At 35.8% G+C, this 24,545-nt stretch overlaps 1 protein-coding gene across 6 annotated transcripts in view; it reads right to left on the bottom strand.

The window, feature by feature from the left end:
- wge (winged eye) overlaps positions 1 to 24,545 on the bottom strand; it is a 104,007-nt gene that overhangs the window by 6,687 nt on the left and 72,775 nt on the right. For 2 of the 6 annotated variants that reach the window (XM_068367564.1, XM_068367562.1), the window contains exons 3-18: positions 23,001 to 23,231; positions 19,615 to 20,706; positions 18,935 to 19,405; positions 18,212 to 18,409; positions 16,079 to 16,189; positions 12,154 to 15,557; positions 11,652 to 11,762; positions 10,830 to 10,984; positions 9,324 to 9,628; positions 8,802 to 8,992; positions 8,366 to 8,459; positions 7,405 to 7,539; positions 7,203 to 7,265; positions 6,333 to 6,904; positions 5,466 to 5,645; positions 3,791 to 3,958 (exon numbers count right to left, since the gene is read on the bottom strand). In XM_068367564.1, the coding sequence (XP_068223665.1) occupies positions 3,791 to 3,958; positions 5,466 to 5,645; positions 6,333 to 6,904; positions 7,203 to 7,265; positions 7,405 to 7,539; positions 8,366 to 8,459; positions 8,802 to 8,992; positions 9,324 to 9,628; positions 10,830 to 10,984; positions 11,652 to 11,762; positions 12,154 to 15,557; positions 16,079 to 16,189; positions 18,212 to 18,409; positions 18,935 to 19,405; positions 19,615 to 20,706; positions 23,001 to 23,231 (7,481 nt within the window). The remainder of the gene's footprint in view (positions 1 to 3,790; positions 3,959 to 5,465; positions 5,646 to 6,332; positions 6,905 to 7,202; positions 7,266 to 7,404; positions 7,540 to 8,365; positions 8,460 to 8,801; positions 8,993 to 9,323; positions 9,629 to 10,829; positions 10,985 to 11,651; positions 11,763 to 12,153; positions 15,558 to 16,078; positions 16,190 to 18,211; positions 18,410 to 18,934; positions 19,406 to 19,614; positions 20,707 to 23,000; positions 23,232 to 24,545) is intronic. The other 4 variants (XM_068367567.1, XM_068367566.1, XM_068367565.1 and 1 more) reach the window with 3 other exon arrangements.

Raw genomic sequence — 24,545 nt, 5'->3', positions numbered from 1 at the left:
GACATATTATAAAATGGGATGAGGAACAGTTAGTCAGATGAACAAAATTTTGAAACGATATGATAAAACCTACATAAAGTCCAAGGAAATTGTGAAAATGTGACAGACGAAGCCCTAACCTTAACTGGAATTCAGGAGAGCAGTGTACAAAATAAAAGAAAACAGTGCCTCGTTTGAAAACCAAGTTTCGCAGGTTCCTTATTTCTCTCGAGGGGAGCCTCCTCGGCATCCTGTGAAAAACTGTGTCCCTCCTACGAAGGACTATGTTAGAAGCATCTACCAGGGACTGTTCTGCTAGGAAGGAGATGGCCCTCCCTCTTGACACTGCTAGTTCCATAACGTGTTCCTTGGCCAGATCCGACCAACCCGGCTGTTGCAAAGCCAAGGAACCCATGGCGTTGGACAGAGAATGAAGACCACAGTGCTGACTCGAGGGTGACAATCTCCTTGGGACAGGGATGCCAAGTTCCCCTCCACAGGTCTGGCCGTCTGCGGGTTATTGAGGTGCCTGATGAGCGCCAACACCCTGGAGGAGGAGGGTCTTCCACCGAAGGGTCCTCTTCTGCCAGACCTTCCAATGACTGGTGGGCATCGTCTCCAAAGAGCCTCCCTCCAGGGGTCCTCTCCACGAAGGGGAGGTAGAGCCCTGGGCGGAGCCTCTGCTCTACGCCTGCTTGATGAGGCATGATGGTCTAGGGGACCTCTATAACCTTGGGAGCCCCTTGAGGAATCTGATGAATGGCGACAGCCTGCCGCATCATCCAGCCTTCTCTTCTTGGCGTCGGAGTCCTCCACGACCAATGCGGCAGGGGGAGAACCCGTAAGGGTCCTCGAAAAGTGTTCTCCCTCCCTTCTCTTCGTCTCTCCCTCGCCTATGGTCCTGTGAGGGAGGCTGGGATGATGACGGGGGCATAGCCTGAAAGGTTCGCTCCTCCCATGGCAGCAAAGTATCCTTCATAGGGGACCTGAACGGGGTCCTTGGAGTACCTCCCCAGTGTTCCTAATCCCAAGAGGAAGGATCCGAAAGCAGGTGGCCCCGATTCTCCACTGTCGCCACCGTATCTGCAAGCTTCCAACTCATAGCAGTTACTAATAGATTCCTGCTCTCCAATGTGGCCACCATGCCTGAGAGTTTCCAATTCATAGAAGTTACCAACAGATTCATGTTCTTCACTGCAGCCACCATACCTGGGAGCTTCCAATTCATAGCAGTTGCCAACAGATTCATGTTCTCCACTGTAGTTGCCATACATGGGAGATTCCAATTCATGGCAGTTACTAACAGATTCCATTTCTCTAATGTGGCCACCATACCTGGGAGCTTCCAATTCATAGTGGTTACCAACAGATTCATGTTCTCCACTATGGCTACCATACATGAGACCTTCCAATTCATAGCAGTTACTAACAGATTCCTGTTCTCCAATGTGGCCACCATTCCCGGGAGTTTCCAATTCATAGCAGTTACCAACAGATTCCTGTTCTCCACTATGGCTAACATACATGGGGGGATTCAAATTCATAGCAGTTACTAACAGATTCCAGTTCTCCAATGTGGCCACCATAACTGGGAGCTTCCAATTCATAGCAGTTACCAACAGATTCCTGTTCTCCACTATGGCTACCATACATGCGAGCTTCCAGTTCATAGCAGTTACTAACAGATTCGAGTTCTCCAATGTGACCACCATACATGGGAGCTTCCAATTTATAGCAGTTACTGACAGATTCCTGCTCTCCAATGTGGCCACCATACCTGGGAGCTTTCAATTCATAACAGTTACTATCAGATTCATGTTCTCTAATGTTGCCACCATACCTGCGAGCTTCCAATTCATAGCATTCACTAACAGATTCCAGCTCTCCAATGTGACCACCATACCTTGTAGCTTCCACTTCATAGCTGTTACCAACAGATTCATGTTCTCCACTATGGCTGCCATACATGCAAGCTTCCAGTTCATAGCAGTTACTAACAGATTCCTGTTCTCCACTATGGCTACCATACATGGGAGCTTCCAATTCATAGCATTCACTAACATATTCCAGTTCTCCAATTTGGCCACCATACCTTGTAGCTTCCACTTCATAGCTGTTACCAACAGATTCATGTTCTCCACTATGGCAACCATACATGGGAGCTTCCAATTCATAGCAGTTACTAACAGATTCCTGTCCTCCAATGTGGCTACCATACCTGGGAGTCTCCAATTCATAATAGTTACCAACAGATTAATGTTCTCCAATTGGGCCACCATACCTGGGAGCTTCCAATTCATAGCAGTTACTAACAGATTCCTGTTCTCCAATGTGGTTACCATACCTGGGAGTCTCCAATTCATAATAGTTACCAACAGATTCATGTTCTCCAATTGGGCCACCATACCTGGGAGCTTCCAATTCATAGCAGTTACTAACAGATTCCTGTTCTCCAATGTGGCTACCATACCTGGGAGCCTCCAATTCATAATAGTTACCAACAGATTCATGTTCTCCAATTGGGCTACCATACATGGGAGCTTCCAATTCATAGCAGTTACTAACAGATTCCTGTTCTCCAATGTGGCTACCATACCTGGGAGCCTCCAATTCATAATACAGTAATTACCAACAGATTCATGTTCTCCACTGTGATTACCATACATGGGAGCTTCCAATTCATAGCAGTTATTAACAGTTCATTTTCTCCACTGTGGCCACTATACCTGGGAGCTTCTAGTTCATGACAGTTACTAACAGATTCATGTTTTCCAATGTGGCCACTATACCCACTTCCTAATCATAACCCTCAAAACTAAATAAACAGCTTTCTCCCTCCCCACTAAATGATTTTTTTTCTACATATTGAGAATGTTTTCATAGTACCTAGTTCCTCTGTTATTATTGCATAAGATTTGATATCAAACATGTTTGAATATCCTCCCTATCAAGTCTGTATTTTTTTACTATTTTAAGTGCCATTACGTTCATACAGGTTTATACAGAATTTTATTCTTTGTTAGTGCCGTAACATTCACAATAGAATATTCGGCAGTTTATTGATAATGCTGTATACAGGAATACATTTATCAGGAGAGGTTCTAATATACTTTTGTTTACAAATTGTCAAAATCTAACCAAATATTTAGGGCTGTTAATTTCTAAACGCCCTTGTCCAGCTTGCCAATAGAACGTCTTACACAGAGACTTTTAGTAGTTTATATCTCATAATATGTTGAGTATATACTGCTACCTACTTCATTTGAACACTAGCAGATATGTCCCACACACTCAGCTTCCTCCTCCTAAATAATTGGTAATCATTATAGTGACGGTGGTACATGGGTGTGTTTCTTAAATATTTTATAATTAAAAATGCTTTTCTCAGATATCTTGTACATGTAATTAAAGTAAAAGGGGTTGGAAATGGAAGAGGAGGTTTAGATCGAAAATTTACTTAAAATTTGTATATATTACTATACCTTAGTCCGAACAATACGTGACTTACTATGCCTACACGTTTAGATACGAGACTTTGGATAAATCCAAGAAAATCAGATATGAGGACACTGCATACACAAAAGAATGAAATATGACATTTGTAGATAATTTGTAGTTTTCCCTAACTACTACAAAAGGATGAAATACTGTACCATTAAATTTTGACAGTATCAATAAGATCGAGCCTTGCATACTTTTAGAGACAAATCATGACACGTATTAGCAGAACCAAGGGTTCCTTGACATTTGCTATGGATAACCAGATACTATAAAAAAATTAGAAATAACTATTAATAACATTTTTACTCACCTTTGGTTCAGTTAGCCTACGACCAAGTCCTTTTGTCTCTTGAGGATGATAAAACCATTTGACCTTCACAACCATGTTTCCACCCCAAGATTCCCACATGTGCTCTATTTTTCCTATGTATGGACGGTCTGGCTGACCAGCAGATAAAAACACGGCACAATCCTCAACCTGATTTAAAATAAAAGGATAATTTCAGCTTAACTTTCAAAACAAAAGTGCATTTTCATGAAAAATCAAATAAAGTGAAATACTGTACAATACACAAGGATTCTTTTCAAGTTAATTGTACTTCCTCTACATGAGTATATATTACACTATTAAATTTGATAATGTAGCTTTTGATAAAAAGAGCTGTTTCGAGTAATTATTTGATAAATATTTGTAAAATAACATTATCATTTAACTTTTCTTAAAGATGGATGCAGCAGCTTTTGAAATCCTAAAAATCCTGTATTATGCACAAATATATTTCATATAACTTATTGTGAAGACTTTTTACCTTCAACAATTGCCTGAATGTGACAGCCTTTTGTCACAGGAACTTTAAATAAGATTTTTTTAATCCTCAAGTACCTTTTCACTCGAGAAACATATATATTACATTATGATGCCAATCTATGAAACTGGAGAAATTGAAACTGGAAAAATTTCCAAGTGAGTAATAATTGTGCTTTTATATTTCTTTATTTATTCTAGTAAGTACTTCAGAAATTTTTAATTCCTTAAAGAAATAAACTAAATGAGAAATAAAAGCTAAATTTCTCCCAACCACTGAATACAGCAAATTAGGGTTAGAAATAAAAAATTTTCAGAGTATATAGTACAGTAGTCTATAATGTAGTCTGAGTCAACCAAAAACATAAAATCTGGTTTACGTCCCTTTTTGGTATATTTCCCTTGTGGTATAGATCTATATATTTCCAAGAAAATTAACATTTATCCTCATCAGATAAAATATGAAGCAGATGGTAATAATTATCTTATTTTGATAGGTGTGCTTTCTTTTTAATGTGAATACTACTGTATATCTCTTCTTACAACCTGTGTTTTGTATGGAAAATCTATAAATGGAACAGAAAATATCATGATCAATCTTACACTAATGTGACAATAAGATCTATCCATGTTTTCAAATCTCCTGATTGAGAATGGATCAATATACAGATATATGAAAACCTCATTCAATATTCTTTAGCAAATTTGGTTTGAATGACGGGAAATCTGACAAATATTTTCAAACAGGATATGACACTATAATTTCTGAATTTCCCATTTAATGCAGTATCAAAATGATTAATCCTAAATAGATGGATAAAAATCTCTGATCTTGCTTTGACTGTATATAAAACATGTCAACACAAATGAAAACTAGTCTTGTAATTTAAATTTGACCTGGGGTGGATGTTCTCATTCCCAGGAAGGGCATTCTGGGTATTGACAGATGTACAATGTTTGGGGAAACTAGGGAGAACTAACGGAATTTTCTGGTCGTGACTGAGTTTGACACCCAGCCCTCCTAAGAAGAAAGTTTGGAAGTATATTGCATCGGAACAAATAGTCTTGTAATTTAGTTATCACTTCCATGCATATCATTTAACAATAAATTGTCCACTTTCGTAAGCAGAACAGAAAACCAAACAAAACCCTTTGCTTCAAAATCACAGTAGCCACTTACGCATATTTTCTCTTTTCCTCGAACAATGGCCTTAAAGAATTCCTTTTTCCCCTTTCCTTTGGCTCCAGGTCTTTTAAAGCCTTTGCCAGACCATCTCCATAACTGTCTCTCAGGCAGGAATGGAGCAATCTTTGACTTCCCAGATGGGTGTCTTTTCTTCTTGCGAGTTGTCCCTTTTACCTGTAAATATTAAAAGATCATCAATATTCTGAAATTATAAAATAAATGTGCATATGGCAAAGATTTGTAACTTTTCTAAGGTTGGAAAAGGATACAACCAGCTAAAGATAGTGTATAGCATAAACCAGCCATTCCCAACAAAAATAGACTTTTCAGCGCATAAAATTCACCAGTAGAGATGCTTCTTTTATAAAAGATCTAAACACAAGCTTTGAGCAATTTTAGTTTCACTGATGGAAACTTCTTAATTTCGCAGCCATTTCTTAAATCTTTAGCTCTGAAATAATTAAAACTTTTTCTTCAACAATGCATTCTGTGAGAATTTGTTTTATCTTTTTTTATTTACACAGTATATTACTTTTTCTTAGTTAAACATGCCATGAGAAATTGTAGCCTTGTACTTTTGCATCAATTTTACTAATGCAAGTATTACAAATGAAGCTGAAATAATCACAACTATCCTGACGCTTGCTATTTTGTATAAAAAAAAAAAAAAAAAATCCTTGTTTCTATAATATGCCCTATCATTATGTTTGTCATATACCATAAAAATGGCCACACAAATTAAAAAGAAATCTGCATTGCTTAATGGTTTAAGATACTGACCAATATTCTTTTTCATTTAATACAGCATCATTACTCTAAATGTAACTGAGGTACTAATCATACAGGAGGTACATCACTTACCACCTCTTTTTTAGTTGGTGTGTATTCAGAGTCATCTCCTTCTGATTCTTCATCAGATGGACTTTTAGATGAAGTCTCATCTTCTGAGTCTGATTCTTTGAGGAATGACGACTGTTTCTGCCTCTGGCTCTCACTAAGTGGTGGTGGTGGTGACTTAATCCTCATAGTGAGTTCATTAACCCCAGGTTCAACATGGGGCAATGGCCGGTCACCCTCATGATGCTTATGCTTGTGCTTATTCTTATGCTTGTGGCGATGGTGATGTGAAGATTCAGTATGCTTGTGCTTTTTATGCTTCTTTTTGTCATTCTTCTTAATTTGTACCTTTCCTTGACTTTCCTTTACATTATTTTCTATATTAACAGTACTACTCTTGTTTTCCTTTTCTACCTCAGGGTTTTCATCATCTTGGTCATTTAATTTAGTTTCACTATCAACACTGGTTCCAGAGTAAGTTCGAATCTTCTTCTGTTTTGTCTTTTGGTTGTCTTCTTTCACATCTGATGAAAGGCTGTCTCCAGTTGGTCTCCTCTTTCTCTTGTTCAGAGTCATCAGTGGATTTGGGTCATACTCTGTAGTGTAATAAAAAGGAATTGCCAATGAAAACAAATTCTATAATATTACCATATATAAAATACTCTATTCAAAGTGGATAAATAGACATGACCTATGATGAATACCTTACAACAATATTTAAGAAAAAAAATTAAAAATAACAATAAAAATCTCTTAGTTAAGTAATTGTCAGAATTTTTTAAATACTGTACCTGGAAAATATATTGTTAATCATCACACACTGCATCAAAAGTTTTAAAGCAAAGATTTTAATTTCCCAAAACATATGTATCAAAAAGAAAAAATAAATCTTACCACACTCTTTCCAGTGACAAAATTTGAAAGCAGTACTGTAGATATTTTCATTCTCCATTTTTCCTGGATACAAAAGCAAAAAATTTAAAATACAACCTAGAAACTGCTTAAAAAAATACATCAGGGACCCTTTTACTTTAAAAAAATATTCATACTTAAATTAAAATGCCTACACCAGATTTCAATTTCATACTGCTCTTACCTATAACAGGAAAGTCTGCTGGCAGAAGTCTTATGTCATCCACATGAATCTTTCCAGAATCACCATCGTCAAATTCTACATTAACAAAATTGTGATTAGCTTCATGCGCTGGAGAGGAGGATACAGCAATACAACCTGAAAGTGGATACTTTATGAAAACCTATCTACAAAATCCACACCTAAAATTTCCTAGAATTCCTAGTGAGAGGTAAACACAATACTGTACATATTTTAATGGTATAACTGATAATCGCTTGAAGTGTGTGAACAAAAAGGTAACTTTTCAGGGGGAAAAAATCACGAGTAGAGAAGCTTTTTCCTTTGATGAAAGATCTAAACACAACCTTAGAGCAGTTTTAGCTTCATTGATAAAAAATTTATTTTGCAGCTTTTTTTTAAAGCTTTTGCTCTGGAATAACAAATGTTTTTCTTCAACAATGCCTTAATTCATTACAACTGACAAGAACAGTTCAGAAACTGTTTGTGTTACCTTATATATACAGATGTTACAAAGATTAATTGAAAAACTGATAATAACATTAATAATTAAACAAGAATTCACTAAATGTTTTATTTCTCATCAGCCAAGCTTGTGGTATACTATTCCTTGAATAAAAATTCTCTTTCTGCTTTCATCTTGGCAATTTCAAATCAAAACGGTGGGAAAGCTTTTGTTGATTAACTTAATTTCTAAAGAGGAATAAGTACTGGCAATATACTATGGCCATAACAATTGGTAATGGAATAATTGCTATTTTAAATACTGCTAGACCAATAGTATTGTTTAACTGTTTTACATTACTAGGTTTAACTCCAACACAGAATGGGCTTTAAGAATATTCCAAAATATGAAGAAACCATACATGCATGCCAATGCATAAAACAATGTGATACTAACAAAATACATAAATTTGGTCATTTATAAATCTACGTGATAAACTTGTAAAAGAAAACATCATACCTGGATAAAGGGCTCGATACTGCTGTGACCAAAAAGCACAAACACGAGTACCTTCAACCAAGAATCTTGATGAGCCTGGCTTCACCTCTTTCCACTGAAACAAAATGAGATGTATAATTTTCTTTCTATGACAAACAAACTACCAAACCTCTTTCACCAAGGGTTGAACACAACTTCATTGTGATCTAAATTCCAATGAAAACTAGATGTTAGAAATACGTAATATCATGAACTTAATATTTTTATATAAAGGAACTATATTTGAAGTGAAACTCGAATTATTTCTAAATGATTAAGTACAGTAAACTCTACAGTATATTTATAAATTTGATTTTTTTTTAAATTTTCTAACTTACTCCTTTTACACATTTCTCTCTTATATATACGGTTCTTAAAAATCCCAGGTTCTGTAATCTACACTATTCAAGATACTTACAGACTGCTGGAGTAACTCCTCCCGGCAGTATATATGTGGTCGAGATCCTCTTTCTCCATCAATCACTACTCCATAGACATCAGGTGGTGTGATTGGGACAACATGACCTGCATAAAGCAGGCCATCTTGAAGAACCAATACTCTTGCCTTATCGATAAGATCTCCCATTTCAATCACACATACACTAGGCTCTGAAAATAAAATATTCATTAAAGATTTAGAATATAATATCTGAATAACTATATTTCCATTTTAAAGAAATATCACTCGCTAATAGTGGAAACTATTTAATAGCCACGCATTCTTCAATTATGGCATTGAAATTAAGGACCAAAACCAACCCACCTAGCATATAATTTATCTGATTATCAGTAAGAATATTAGGCTTATACATGGGAATTTTCGAATGAAGGTAGCATCGATTAATTCTCATTTCTTACTAAACAAAAAATATTAAAAAAAAAGGTTAAATACTAATGAAGGCAGCATGGTATATTATTTTTTTTAAATAAAAGTGCATACCTGGTGTCTGCATCGTGGGCCTTGGGGCTTCATTTGATGATGTAGTGGTTGTGACTGTGTCAGTAGCTGCTGTCATCATGGTTGTTGTAACTGTTGTGGTGACAGTACTTAATGAACTACCAGATGAAGAGATAGGTGATCCTTCCGTAGGTTTGTGACTAGCCTCATGGTCGCTGCCAGAGGAATCTGGTATGCCACCTAAGCTTCTAACAATGGGCTCTTGGGTTTCTTTTTCTTCTTTGTCTTTTTCATCTTCTGATTCATCATGCTCAGCAGCAGCTACAGTGGAGTGCCTCTTCAGTGATCTATAAGATAACAAATATAATTATTTACCCCTAAGTTTGAATTCTGTGAATAATCATAGAAATATTTCTAAACCTAAAAATTATATTTTCAATAAACCAAAAGTAAACTACCTGGAAGCTCTAAAGGTCAATTAACTTATCACAGTAGAGCTGTTGGTTTCAACGTTACTTTCTATACCTTGAGCACAAATTCATTCCGTGGCAAGAGGTCAATGACAGACTCCCAGCCCCAAATATAGTTTGAATAAGTAGTATACAGTAGTTTGAATAAGTATGTGGAATTAAGTGTTAAGGGCATTACGAGGGCAACCGAGCAGCTGACGAGTGAGGTGGTGCATTACAGTAGTGATAGTGTGACTGAGTGGTTAATAAGGTTATATAGGATGTGTCTGGATAAAAGAATAGTTACGAAAGAATTGATAAGAATAATTATGCCATTGATTAATGGTATTAAAGGTGATATAATTACTGAGAATTATAAGGAAAGGCACAAGAAGGGGGCTGTGTGATTCAAGAGTTTCCTATGAAACAGTAAGAGGAATATAAATATAAAGCTGGGCTATTGAGGGCATATAAGAACCTTGAAAAAATCTTTAGATAGAATTGATACAAAGGAAATGTAGAGGTTGCTGAGCATCTGTTGCAAGCTACAAAAAATTTCAATGATTAAATAGATGTAAAATTTTCAAAGAGGAGTGACTGGTTTAGCATAAATATAGGGCTGAGATAAGGTTATCTTATGTCTCCATTGCTGCTTAATATCTTTGGGAAGGGTAGTAGCATTAGAGATTAGGCAGATGTAAATCCAAAATTAGGGAATAAGAAAAGGGATCATGGAATTGGAAAGCTTCGTGGCTGATGCTTTCGCTGATGTTTCAAAAGACAGCTGCAGACTAATGACAAAATTTAAAGTGTAAAAGTAAACATTAGCAAGAGTAAGGCTATAGGATAAATGGAGGCAAGGAAGATGAAACCTTGAGGTTAGTAAATGAAAGCATAAGACTCATACAAGTATCTGGGAGAAAATATGTGGGATATAGGATGAGAAAAGGCTCAAATAACAATATGTGAAGCAAGGTATGTAGAGGGATGCAAGCAAAAGACTGAACATAACTTTAGCAGTCTCTACGAAAGCCATGATTGGGTTGTACATAGTTAATTGTTGCAAGAAAAAGGAATTAAATTTATCATAACATATTACCTATAAAGTGCTTCCATATGAGACTGTTTTTCAGCAGCTGACTTTCGCTTTTCTTTGTCTCTAAGCATTGCTCTTCTTGTAATGGATGCACGTCCTCGAGGACAACCGCGTTTCCGTGCCCCACGTACAATATCAACCGAGCCACACCGAACACTCTGAAAAATTACAAAAAAAAAAAAAAAAAAAAAAACATTAAAATATAACAAGCAAAACATTAGACATAGTGATACACATCGCAACAAGCTATAGAAACATCTGGCAACTTCATAATGACAAAGAATATCCTTTAATAGCTAACTGCTCAATTTTACATAAAAATCAAATATATCCCTCAGAGTATGATTATAAGTATATCTTCAATCTGCTGTTTTTTCTAACACTGGTGTGGTAGACTACAATGTTTCATGTATTCTTACATCTCTTTAAACATGATAAAATACTTTTAAAAAAGTTAAAACATTTTTCCTTTATTTCAAACAAAGGTTCTTTTCCCTGGAAGTCCAAAATTCAAATATTTTTCTCTTGAGGATTTCATGTGTATACAGTACATACACACATGCATACATGTAGATGGATAGATAAATAGATACTGCATATTTATGGGTGCAGATGTGTGAAATAAAATTGTATTAATAAAATTTTCAGTGCAATAATAAAATAAGATCAATCCCACCAATGATTTATAAATGTTCTCCTCCTGTCATTCATGAAGTCAAATTATATGAGAGTATGGTAGTTTTATTAAATAAAAAGAAAGGGAGAAAATTGAAGTCCTGGTCTTTCACCCCCAATTGAAGCATAAATGTGTTTTTCACAACTTACTGATTTGTGGTCTTCTTCTTCCTCAGATAAGTTCTGGGATGATGAATCAGCATTAGATGAAATCGTGTAGTGTGGTCGCGGAGCATTGTCCTCCTCCTCCTCTTCACGTATCTGCCAGTAAAGTAATAACAGATGTAATTTAAAGAAACTATCACAATTATTTCATAAATGAGGTACTTGACTTTCCACTAAAGATTACTGCAGATATGATTTAATTATTAAGCACTGTACTGTGCATGTATATACTTTTTAACAAAAGTCCTTCCTGAAGTTTATTAATAGATTTAATCAATTTACAGATTTTTTTCTTTAATACACAAGCTTTTAACACTTTAGCACAACAACAAAATCGCAAATCGTCCTGAACATCTCCATATGAATTGCAGGAATATATTAGATATACAGTACAGATATGTAATTTGGGCATTATACACAAAACTGATTTTTTAAGTAACTGTAAAGTTTTCATATACTGTACTAAAAAAACTATTATATAACTAACCTTCACTTCTGCTTTCAACTTTGGTCGCATCTTTGATTTATTTGAGAGTAATGGTCTGTGGAGAAGGAAATTCAAAGTTTTTGGTTTCTTTGCAACTATAGTCTCCGTTGCATCCTCCTTTGTGGGGGAATGCTTTTTAGGGCGGCCTGGTTTCCGTTTCTTAGAAGCTGAAGATGATGTGGACTGTTGCTCTAAATCTGAGGGAGATGATTCCACTGAGGTTTCAATATTCAAAACTTTTAAGTCCTGGGTGCCAGTGTCTGAGGCAATATCTTTGGTTGGCTCTTCTTCACTTTCTTCTTGTCTAGTTTCAGTTTCAGGTGTAGCTACAGGTAACTTAAATGGTGATCCCAGGGAAGGGGGTGCAGTATCCTCAGATGATACAGACCAGCGTCTATTAGTTTTAAACTTGTCAGCGTCATCATCACTCGACTCTTCTTTTTCAGTAGAAGCCTGTGTTTCTATAGTCTTTGGTGAAGATGTACAATTATCATCTAAAATTTTCTGATTTGTAAAGGTTGCAGTAAGAACTGGTGGCTTCAGAATAGATCTACCTGAGCTTCGATTGTCTTCTTTGTCATCATCATTGTCTTTCGATATATCTTTGATCTCCAAGTCTGTAACACGTTCCAGAACTGGTGGGGATAATTCTTTTTGTGGTGATTTTCTCTTGGAAGGTGGTCTGCCAACTTTCTTTTTGCCTAATACATCATTATTGATAATTTTCCTCTTAGGAGGTCGCCCCGGCCCTCTTTTAACAGGGCTGGATGCAATTTTTTTAGGTGGAAGACGAGATAATTCACGTTGTGTCTCTCGGTACTTTCGTTGGACTTCAGCTAATTTCATGCGCACACTAAGTTCAGATTCATCCATGGAATCTACAGGAAAACCCGATGGACTTTTAAAACTCTCAATAGCATCTTTTTGATATTGAGATGCTTTATTTGCAATAAATGCTTTTGCTTCACGCTCAGATTCTGGACTCTTATAATTTCTGTTTACATCTGCAGACTTCACAGGAGTTGTATAAGAATTAGTGAAAGAACTGGGAATCATACCAAATGTTGTGGCACCAAAAACAGCATTATTATTTATGGCACCAAATGGCCTAGCACATACTGGTTTAGATATGAAACTAGGTCCTGGCTGAGGAGAAGGAGAACGTATTGGTTGGTGTGTGGGAACGCTTGGAGAAGTAGCTGCTACATCAGCCAGAGAAGAAAGTGCAGGGCATGCCACATGTTCCTCTTCCATGATGCGTTGCTCTGCTAAGGCACACAAAAGGCTAAGGCCAGTAAGGCCACTTATTTGAGTGGGCATAGAAGTAGCAGCAGGAGACTCGTCCAATTCTGTTGAAGATGCTGAAGCAGCAACAACAGAATCTGTATCATGTGAAGGAGATCCAGGTGAAACAGGGCTACATGGGAGTTCACCGAGGCAAGCCTTGACGAGCTCTGGCATTCCGTCTCTTGTATCTTTTCTCTCACTCAAGCTTGCTGAAGAAGAATTTTCTAAACAATCTTTGTCTTTATACATACAGTTTTCATATTCATCATGGACACTATCATCATTTTCCGATTCAGTTTCATTTTGCTCACTTTGGATGCAACATTCACGGGAGGTTTCATCTGAGCTACAAGTATCTTCAGGTAGCTTCTCTGGAGAAGATAACAGTTTCTCAGTAGAGTCTCTCTTACTTGGATATAAAGTGCATTTTTCAGGAGAATCTTTAGTCTGTGAGGCACAATCAGCTGTAGAAGAATCTCTGAAATGTGAAGAGTTTTCTACAGATGTCTGTTCTGGGGACAAGGATGACAAGCGATTTGCATGTTGTAAAACACTTTGAGACAGTAACACTAAACCACTCAAATCAAGATACGATGATTGGTGAGCTCTTTGAGAGTCACCTTCTGTCAAAGGAACAGCTTCATCTTGACTTCTCAGCATACAGGAACTCTCATCTGATAATCCACACTCCACTTCATCCCCATTTGGTAAACGTTGTGGTATTGGATGGACTACAGTTGATGGTTTGGGATCGGAAAAAACACTACCATTAGAAGAATTATTAACAATTAAAGCTTTGGGACTGGTTGAGACTGTAGATGAAGATTCAATGTTTGTAGAAGAATGTGTTTCACTGGGAATCCTATCACAGGGGTCTAGAGAGACCAGTCTTTGAGGTTCAGTACTATCAACATGCTCAGTTTCAAGGTGGAGTGGTAATGCAGGTTCACAACTTGATCTATGAGAAATGGAAAAATCAAGCACTTGGGATTCTGAATCAGGTATTGTTTGGGATTCTTGACAGACAACAGAAGCACGGACAGAATGAGGAAGGGGTGCAGGATTAAGTGGAAGATCTGAGTCAGATAATCTAGGACTTACAAATGCAGTACACCCATTTGCTAAAGATTGAGGACACGGATGGTTCATATGACTTACAAACACTGCTCCATTATGAGACTGTAAGTCACTACCAGGTTCAATATCTTCACAACCAAGAAATGTCTCTTTCTTGATTGCCACAATATGATTTGATGGGATATGATTTTCATTTGGGTCAGGAATGCCTAAAGCACATGAGTCTTCTTTTCCTGACCCAACTGGAGAGGGAATTTCTTCTTTTATTTCCTGCTTTATTTTAAATGGAATAGGTAAACTCAGAGATGTGAATGGAGGCTGAGCTTTCGACACTGGAGATTCCACATCAGGCTCTTCCTCTGAATGAGATGTGACATTTATTGGCTCACTAGAATCTGATAGAGGTGCAGGTGAAGCTGTAGCAACAAGAGATTCACACCCTTTGGATGCACAATGTTCTAAACCACTTCCTTTAGCAACACTAGTTACTGGAGCTGCTGGCAACACAGAATATGTTGTAGTGATATTGCCTTGTGAAGTAAGAGTATCTGTGAGAGTTGTGGTAAGAGAATTTGGTAATGATGATGTAAGGCCTGAGCTTCCCATTGTTGAAGTAGGTGGAAGTGAATAAGGTGGAAGAGAATATGGAGGCCCATGAGGTGACTGTGGCAAGTAATATGGCAAGGTAGAGGCAGGTGGGTAAATGAATGGAGGTGGAATATGACGAAGTCCTGCTGGTATTGGAGATGATAAATTCATTTCTGTCCCTGGGGGTGCAGGTCCTTGAGCTGAGAGTGACACATTAATTGATTGACTCTTCGGATCTTCTTCTGGTGTCACAGGAGTTGGGGGATCCTCTCTTTTGATGGATGCAGGTGTAGGGCTATGGACGGGAGCATGGGGATGAGGAACATGGACTAGAGCAGGGTGAAAGTTGCGATGATAATCTGATAGTGCAAGGATTTGTTGTGGCATAACCACAGGAGGAGCTGTAGCTACACTGCCATATCCTGCCCAAACCAACCCATGTCCACCAGGATCTGAAAATAGATAACAACAGTAAAATACTGTAAACAATAAACAAGAATGTGTATAGCAAAGGGACAATTAAAAACATCACCAATTATTTCTTGAGAATGAGTAACTAATTAGAATTTAGGGGTCATATATAAGCACTTCTTAATCCATAACACAATTAGTTACAAAAAGGAAAATAAGTTTCTATTATAACAGAATTTTGCTTCAGAATACAGTACACAACAAAACAATATTGCTTGCATTTTAATTCTTACTTTACTGCGCTACAATTATTCACCACAACCTCCAAAGTTAATAACCAATCTAATTTACTCCTAAAATAAAGATAAATTTGATTAGTATTTCAAGTTGACATTCAGTGCAAACTGCATTGTACTTTAACATGCTTAGTACTGTAATGTGGACTTATAAAAATAACTAGCACACATCTCTCAGAAAAATGGCATTATACAGCAGGCATGATTGAACTGTATCAGGTGTGTCATCATGTGGGACTGTGCTCAGTCACATTTACAACACAAACCTGGTATTGCGTGCGGGTGCGGCAGTACGTAGTAGTGGCCACTTAGATGGTCCCGAACAAACTGGTAGCCTAAACCCATGCCAGCGCCTACACTGGTATCCACACCTACACCTGTGGAGCCATTAATCAAAGTTAGCTACCCATTCCCATTCTATTCCTAAATTGGTGAACATTAAAATTATTGCATCCTAATAAACTGTTACTCAATGGTAAATTAGGGAAGATTGTTTCTTCTTGAAATGGTGTGGAAGAAACTAAGATAATTGCATCCCTATCAAATGTTGCAGAATGTAAATCAAAGAAGGAATTTCTTCACACTATTCAAAAAAAGAAAAACACTAAATCCCAATAGTTTTTATTAGCTTTTATATTAATTTTTGGTTACATATAACAAAATAATTGGAAAAGGAATTTATATAGCTATCATTCCTTCCAGTTATCTTACCACTTTTTTGCTAGTATTATGGAAACTACTTAGTATTATTCCCTTTATTCCCACACAGTTCACTTGGTTGACTAAACATGGTGCCATACAAAACAGTATACAATGTGAATGGAAACATGCATGCAGATAAAACTGCAAGCCTACCTACAGTAATAAGAACAAACTACCAAATATAAGTTAGACTTTGAGTAAGACAATACAATAATGAAGTTTACTACAAATAAACACATGTAACACTTGAGGACTAAATCACTGTGTATCTTAAAGATTAATAAACTATTTCATGATAATCTAGAACAGAAATTATTTCAAAATAAGTATGGTCCAACATTAATTTTCTAACAGGTGAATAACTTGGTTCTTAGCTACGTATCTTTACTAAGAACTAGATTTCTAAGACATAAAACCTGGTCCCTACTAAGGTATCTAAGCTAGGTGCCATTGTACATGATAAATTTGGGTTTTTTTAAATAATATTTTTAATATAAAATACTTTTCCCCACTAAAAACTGATGTGTACAGTATATTGTTCCTATATATAGATACCGTGTATGATATACTGTACTTATTCATTTATCCATAATTTGTATGTATGTATGTATGTATGTATATATATATATATATATATATATATATATACTGTATATATATCTGTATTTATTGTAGTCCCGAACGGAAAAGTTAAAGGACTTGATTGAAATACAGTAAGTACTTTTGTCTTATTCGTGATATGATCGTCAGTCCGATGATGTTAAGACGAAAGTACTAAATCCAACGAATTCTTTTAATTTTTTTTTTCATGGTTACAATACACATTTTACACGTGTAAAATGTGATTTTTACACAGTATATATATATACACATGCATATTCTTTTTTTTTCCCAGTGCGAGTACAAACATGAAATATTTAGTTTCTCCTTCCAAAATTGTTCAATGTATGGATGTAAAACACTAGCATTGGTTCATTATGTCCAAAGAAAAGTACAGTACATTGTATATGTACTTTTTCAGCTATTGAAAATTATTTTTGTTATTAGTGAAAGAATATTTCAATCTAAAAATGTACCACTTAATAATTCTACTGTATAATTAATTACTCTCACATTCCCTTGATAATTTCTTAAACTATAAACAAGAAATAAATTCTATATCTATTACAGATATCTACAGGTATTTTCAAAAGAACCAAACAGAAAAGTACTCAAAAAGTACAATGAAACTTTTTTTTCTACCAAGATATCGACATAATAAATTAATAAATTGAGAAGTTTGACTCTGTATTGAAAAAGTAGCGTCCTGAAAATTCCAGTATTCCTGGATTCGAAAAGAACAAGAACATTCTCGAATATGTAAACAGAGCAAAGGATGGAAAGCTTCGATCTCCAGGAATGAGGCACCTACGTTAAAAACTACTGTATAGTTGACAGTCTCAAGGTAAAAAAAATGGAAATGCGTAAATAACATGAAAAGAAAGCAAAAAATATATCCTCAAAATAAATGCAAAATAGTTATATCGCTGTGATATTTACAACTACTAATACTACAACTACTTGCTTCAGATAAACCTCATGCAATATCCACTCACAATTCATAATATACTGCTAGTATCATCAAACACAAAAAAAATACACCCGTACTCTCAAATGCTACTTTTTACTTTAATCAAGAAATCATAATTTTCCATTACCCGCAAACTGGCTCTGGGAGAGCCAGAAAGGTGCTGACGGAATTCCTGGAGTGCATGGCGTAGGAGGCAATGGCCAGTGAGCAGGTATCGTATTTGCTTGTGATGTTGCCGCTCCGTTTGGGAGTGGTCCCAAAGTCTCTTCGGGCGGTCTTGGCTCCTGGCGTTGCCGTGCAACAGCTATACCAACGGGGATATTACCTGATTAAGCGAAAGCAGGTAATGAGAATATAAAGTATGTGCGTTCATGCTGCTACCTAAAAAAAATTAAGAATTTTAGATAAATTGAATAACAAAATATATAATAAAAATTTTAAACCAGTAAAGGAGACTAGATTCTTCAAAAACTAAATAAAAAGTACATTCAAGGAGGAACCTCTATAAAACAGAATTCACAAACTTGGTGTCAGCAACATTATCTATTTTAATATTTATATAAATTATAGATGAAAGTGAATGTGATAAAAAATGACCAAAGGTTTCATACTGGTGAGGCAAGGATATGTCACCAACGCCCTTATATAATAAAACTGAAAAAAAAAAAAAAAAAAAAACACCAGAACAAATACTGATCACTATATATCTACTCACATCAGCCTACTAGAAACCAGGCATACAGTATTCAAGTTTTAAAAAAAACAAACAAGAAAATTTAAACTGTAGGTCTCTGAAAGAACTTTTTATTGGTGCATGGAATTCTTCCTTTTTACATTTTCTATATCTTACCAGTAGCTGTAATAGTCGGTCTTTCATCTGGGCGAGAAGGTTTCCGGGATGTTCGATTCGATGAATCCCCATTTGCTCCAGCACCCCCTGCTGCTGCTGCTGCTGCAGTGGCAGGAGGTGCAACACGTGGTACAGTCAACTGAGTTAACGCTACAATTGGGGGACAAGAAGGACTTGCATCGCCCACAGAGACTGGGGTATTTGCTGGAGACAGCACAGGTACAGGTGACGCTGATGTTGATGTTGCTGGTAAGTGATGGGGACGAGGTTTCACTTTCCTTCCTTGCACGAAAGGCTCATGAAGGCCAGGTGTTGTCCTTGAGCATTGATCCCCAATCACATATGCCAAGTGATTACCATTCCCTTCCCCAGCATTGCAGCTACCAATGACCTTGGTATTAAGGTTTTTGAGATCTTGGTGATAGTGATGACTCCGTTGCAGCTCTCCCACACACATTTCACTTGTATCACCTGCAGGGAATTTTGTTATTTAACAAACACTATGCACATTGCTAAACTGGTAAAAACAAAGGCAGACGAAAATATAAATTATTGGTGTTCTATTAACTACAATTTTAAAAACAAAAACAAAATACTTTGACAATGTATAAGGAATACCGTACTGTACTTGAAAGATTTTTTTACACAATGAAGCAATGAATAAAATAAATTAGAATTACCTGCGGAATTCTTGATGACTTCTTCACCGTTGTTGAAATTATTTTTGGTCTTAGTACTTAAGCTAATTGGCTCAACAGTGTGGAACTTGGTAGAGTCTGTTAACTCTTTATTTTCAGACCTTATACTTAAATCACAAACTGACTGATATTCATGAGCCGGTGAAACTATCGTGCTTACACCAACAATCTTGGGTTTCACTATTGCAAAGGAATCACTACATTCTAAGCCTGTCGAACTTGAAGGAATTGACATAGCTGGGGTCACTTCCGCTACGTTATTTATCCCATTACAGACTAAAGATTCTGAGACAACGGTTGTCTTATGTTCATTGGTTCTGCAGAGATCTGCAGCTGATGACTTAAAGTGAGGGGTAGTCGTCTTACCTAGAGGCACCTGTGGAGTGAACATTTTGTTATTCTGAATAACTTTTCCTCTGTCTTTTTCATCAACAGGTACATTATTAACAGCATATGAGGTTTTTTCAGAATCACGGTAAGTTGCCATCGGGGATAGTCTTCCCGCAAGGGCTAGAGGAGGTGCTGCTGAATTCCCTCCTCCTCCACTGGTGCTACTCACAGGACATGACATTAGTTGAGAGCCTAGAGTTCTTGGTGTCATTTTGCAGTTTAGTGGCTGTTCCACAGTTCTCTTAGTGTTTGGAACACTTCGCAATTTGTCTTTTTCTTCTTTGGCACAATTTAAACTAGACTTTAACATGACAGCACTGGTTTGTTCTGGACCAGTGACATAACCACCGACTTTAGCTGATACTGTTACATGAGCTGATGGCTTCTTAGGAATAAACCTGGGAGCCGCTCTCGATGACACTACGGGGGCTTTGTTAACATTTGAAACAGAAGACATTCTTAGATCATCCCTGCTTCCTACAGTAACACATCTGCTTGCAGGAACAGTAGTAACAACACTGAAAGTAGGCTTGGGGCCACTACTGTTATTGTTGTTGTTGACTGCATTATCATTGTTATTGAGTACAGAAAGCGACGGCCGAGAGATACTTTCCAGCATAGTTGGAGTCACTGTCATTTGTCCCGCTGGCAAAATGGGAGGCAGAGCACCGGCCAAAGCACCATCTAAGGACAGCAAAAAAGACTTCATAGGATCATGTAAATATCAATTAACATTATTATATTATTTACACATACAGTATCTATTCTAAAGAGAAAAAGGAAATAGAAGGGTGAACACAAAGCAATAATAAAAACAACGAAACTAGTAAAATCCCATATATATACCTGTATAGAGAGAGAGAGAGAGAGAGAGAGAGAGAGAGAGAGAGAGAGAGAGAGAGAGAGAGAGAGAGAGAATTAGATTAGATTAGAAAGCCATACATAATATATATATACAGACAGTACATATACAAATATATTGAATATGTGACAAATATACAAAAGAATTCACCTACATATAGGATATATGTGGATAGGATCGATAGATGTGTTAGTCTAGTAATAAGCAGAAAGGTGGATTGAAAATTGAATACAATGTCTCTTTTTCCTTGAAAGGGAAGGTACATTCTAATCTCAAAATCTTTGTTTTATAGTGATATAATATAAATGACCCAATCAAAGAAAAAGATTTTATAGGCAGAGCAATTGAGATAAAAAAAAAACACCCAATAAATTTTATCTTTAAATAACGTGGAAATCCTCCACAAAAGAATATTATGGAGCAGCGTGGATTTTAATAATGTACCATAATAGTTTACTATTTCCATACAGAAAAGGTTATAAAAAGAACATAATCTTGCAAAAATGTGTGTGTGTATATTATATTATATTATATTATATTATATTATATATATATATATATATATATATATATATATATATATATATATATATATATATATATATATATACATATATATTCACACACACATATATTTTATATATATATATATATAATATTTATATATAATATATATATATATAAAATAATATTTATATATATATATATATATATATATATATATATATATATATATATATATATATATATATAAATATTGTATGACACACATGTATAAATGTGTGTATGCCATTTGTATAATGAGCATTTGTTAGAATGAACACACCCAGAATGCTAATTACACGTTTCCCAGCGGAGTTTTAAAATGTCCCGCTTTGTGATCATTCTAGACTTCCATATGCGGACTAATTTCTAAACAAATGTCTTTAACGTTTTTAATTTAATTCTTAAATAAATAAAGATTCAATTAATAAGCACAATGAATACTGTTTCTTGGAATTTTAGCTACACGGTAAAGGCATTGGGCCCGGGTAATTAAGTTGAGGTGCAATTGGGAGCCACCCCAAAATAATCGGTTCTTAATATTGTACATATGAAAATTGAACGAAGATATTAATCAACAGTTATATATTTCAAACATACCGATTTATATACAAACATATATCTACACACACACACACACACAATATATATATATATATATATATATATATATATATATATATATATATATATATATATATATATATATATATATATATACACACACACACATATACACTGTATATATATATATATATATATATATATATATATATATATATATATATATATATATATATATATATATATATATATATATATATATATATATATATATATATATATATATATTTATGTATATATATATATATATATATATATATATATATATTTATGTGTATATATATATATATATATATATATATATATATATATATATATATATATATATATATATATATATATATATATATATATATATATATAGTAAGTCCATTTGTGTGTATATACAATTAGGAATTCTTTACTGTGGAAACTCCGAGTAAGTTTTTGGACTAATACATATAAACAACGTATTTTGTTTCTCCCATAAGAAGACTAAATCACCAAGAGATGAAAAATGAGTGCGGGAATGAAAAATCTGTTGTCACAGCTAAGGTGAAAGTTAAAAGACTTCGTAGCGCTAACACGTACTCTGGCATCTGCTAGTGCCTTGCCTCGCCTAGCCTTCCAAATCTTTGACTCAAAATAGGCACTCATTTTCCCGCGCGGGTGGAAAACTGAAGTTAACACATCTTCGTGAAGGTGATGTCACACTAAGATGGGAGACTTCAATTTTAACAACTAGTAATGGATGGCTAGAGGCGAGAGGTTAAGGGGATGCCAGAACACAAGTCCGTGTGACATCGTCTTTAGGAAGGACATAATTGTGACTTCAATAACGGACAGTTTGCTTTCTCCATAAGGAAATTAGGTGGGGGGTGGGGGTGGGGGATTACGGAGGAACACCAAACACCAGATTAGATAAGTCATATTAGTAGGTCTTTTAGGATTTATTTGTATTCTAACGGACCTTTCTGCTGGACACAAAGGGCGTGGAGCTGAGCAAGGACGGCGTGAGTGGCCATGACTCCAGCCATGGGCGTGGTGATAGGTACTCCTAAGGGAGACATGGGCGGTGGAGCAGGACTCCTGGGTGCAGCGGCGGCGGTGGCGCTGATGGCGGATGTGGTGGTTGTAACGTGGGAGGCGGCGGCCGCTGACACAGACAACAACGAGTACAAGCCAGCGTATGGCGACAGGCCTGAAGTGAAGTGACAGTGACAGTGACACATACAAAAAACCACACCTCAGCATCATCATCATTATTAACAAAAACCATTTTGTAAAAGGATTTACTTCCTCTCGGAGATAAGGCCATTATTTCCATCACGCAAAAAAGGATTAAAATCAAAGCGGGAAAGGGAAAATAACTAATAACAGAGTTCTGGGAGTGTAATGACAGAAAGGCAATTGCTGGTATTTAATTGTCTTATTTCACACAAATATAAATTCATATTTCAGGTATATATATAATTATAAAAACGTGACAGGAACAACATAACAACGAAATGGTACGAATTAATACATATAAAAATAACATTCTTTCATATAACTGGATTAAAAATATCTAAAGCATTTATTGCCCAATTAAATAAATCAATCACTCTCAAGATAGAAGCGACAGCTCCTAAGTTGGTATAAAATATAGTGTTAATAAATTAGGAACAAAACCAGCCAAGGTTGGCCAAAAGAAATCATACCATTTCAAACGAAAAATACACAGTAGAAGATTGACTAAATACAAGTGAACATAACGTGTTCTTCACTTTGCATTCAGATCTTTGGGCGTTTCCCTAAAGAAATACAATCAATAAAAACACCAACGACAAAATCATCAACCGTTGCTACCAATGTTATTAAAACAAAAAAAGAAGTGTTTTTTAGTATGTGTGTGTAACATCGATAATCTAAGGATAATGAGTACCATGTTTAAATATAAAATTTACACACAGAAAAACTTAACAACATAAAGTACATAACATATAGTACATGATGCAAAGGCAAAATTCCTGTAACGTTGCTTTAATAATAATGGTAGAGATTTAAAGGTCACCCATGAGAGGCAGAGGCAAGGGACAGGTCAATGTGCTATTGCCCAGTGTCGTAGAGACCAAACATATACACACATGATCGTCCCCAAGACTCCTCTCCACTTGAGATAAAACCATAAAAAAGCTGCTAATGACTCAAGAGGTAGACCTACACAATCCAACATAACCACCATCCTCACTAACAAGGACAGTAAGGAAGAGAACACTAATAAAAACTGTCGTACCGCGAGAGCAGCGTGAGGTCGGGTCCTACAGGTTTAAAAGATTGCGACTATTATTATGGGAAGAATAACATAAGATCTTAGTAAAATTTGGTCTTCTCGTTTAATATGAAGTAACGATTTTAACAATTCCCCCAAAGAAATATTGGCACGAAAAAATGAAAATTACTTGAGCATAAAATTCGAATCTTTTCTAGAATGAATATATTTTGAGAGAGAAAACTGCAGTGAAAATGGAGCTTG

This window comes from Palaemon carinicauda, chromosome 45 (genome assembly GCF_036898095.1).
Source record: "Palaemon carinicauda isolate YSFRI2023 chromosome 45, ASM3689809v2, whole genome shotgun sequence".
NCBI classification, from domain to species: domain Eukaryota; kingdom Metazoa; phylum Arthropoda; class Malacostraca; order Decapoda; family Palaemonidae; genus Palaemon; species Palaemon carinicauda.
The sequence above is the reverse complement of the archived record's forward strand: the minus strand, read 5'-3'. Positions and strand labels throughout refer to the sequence as shown.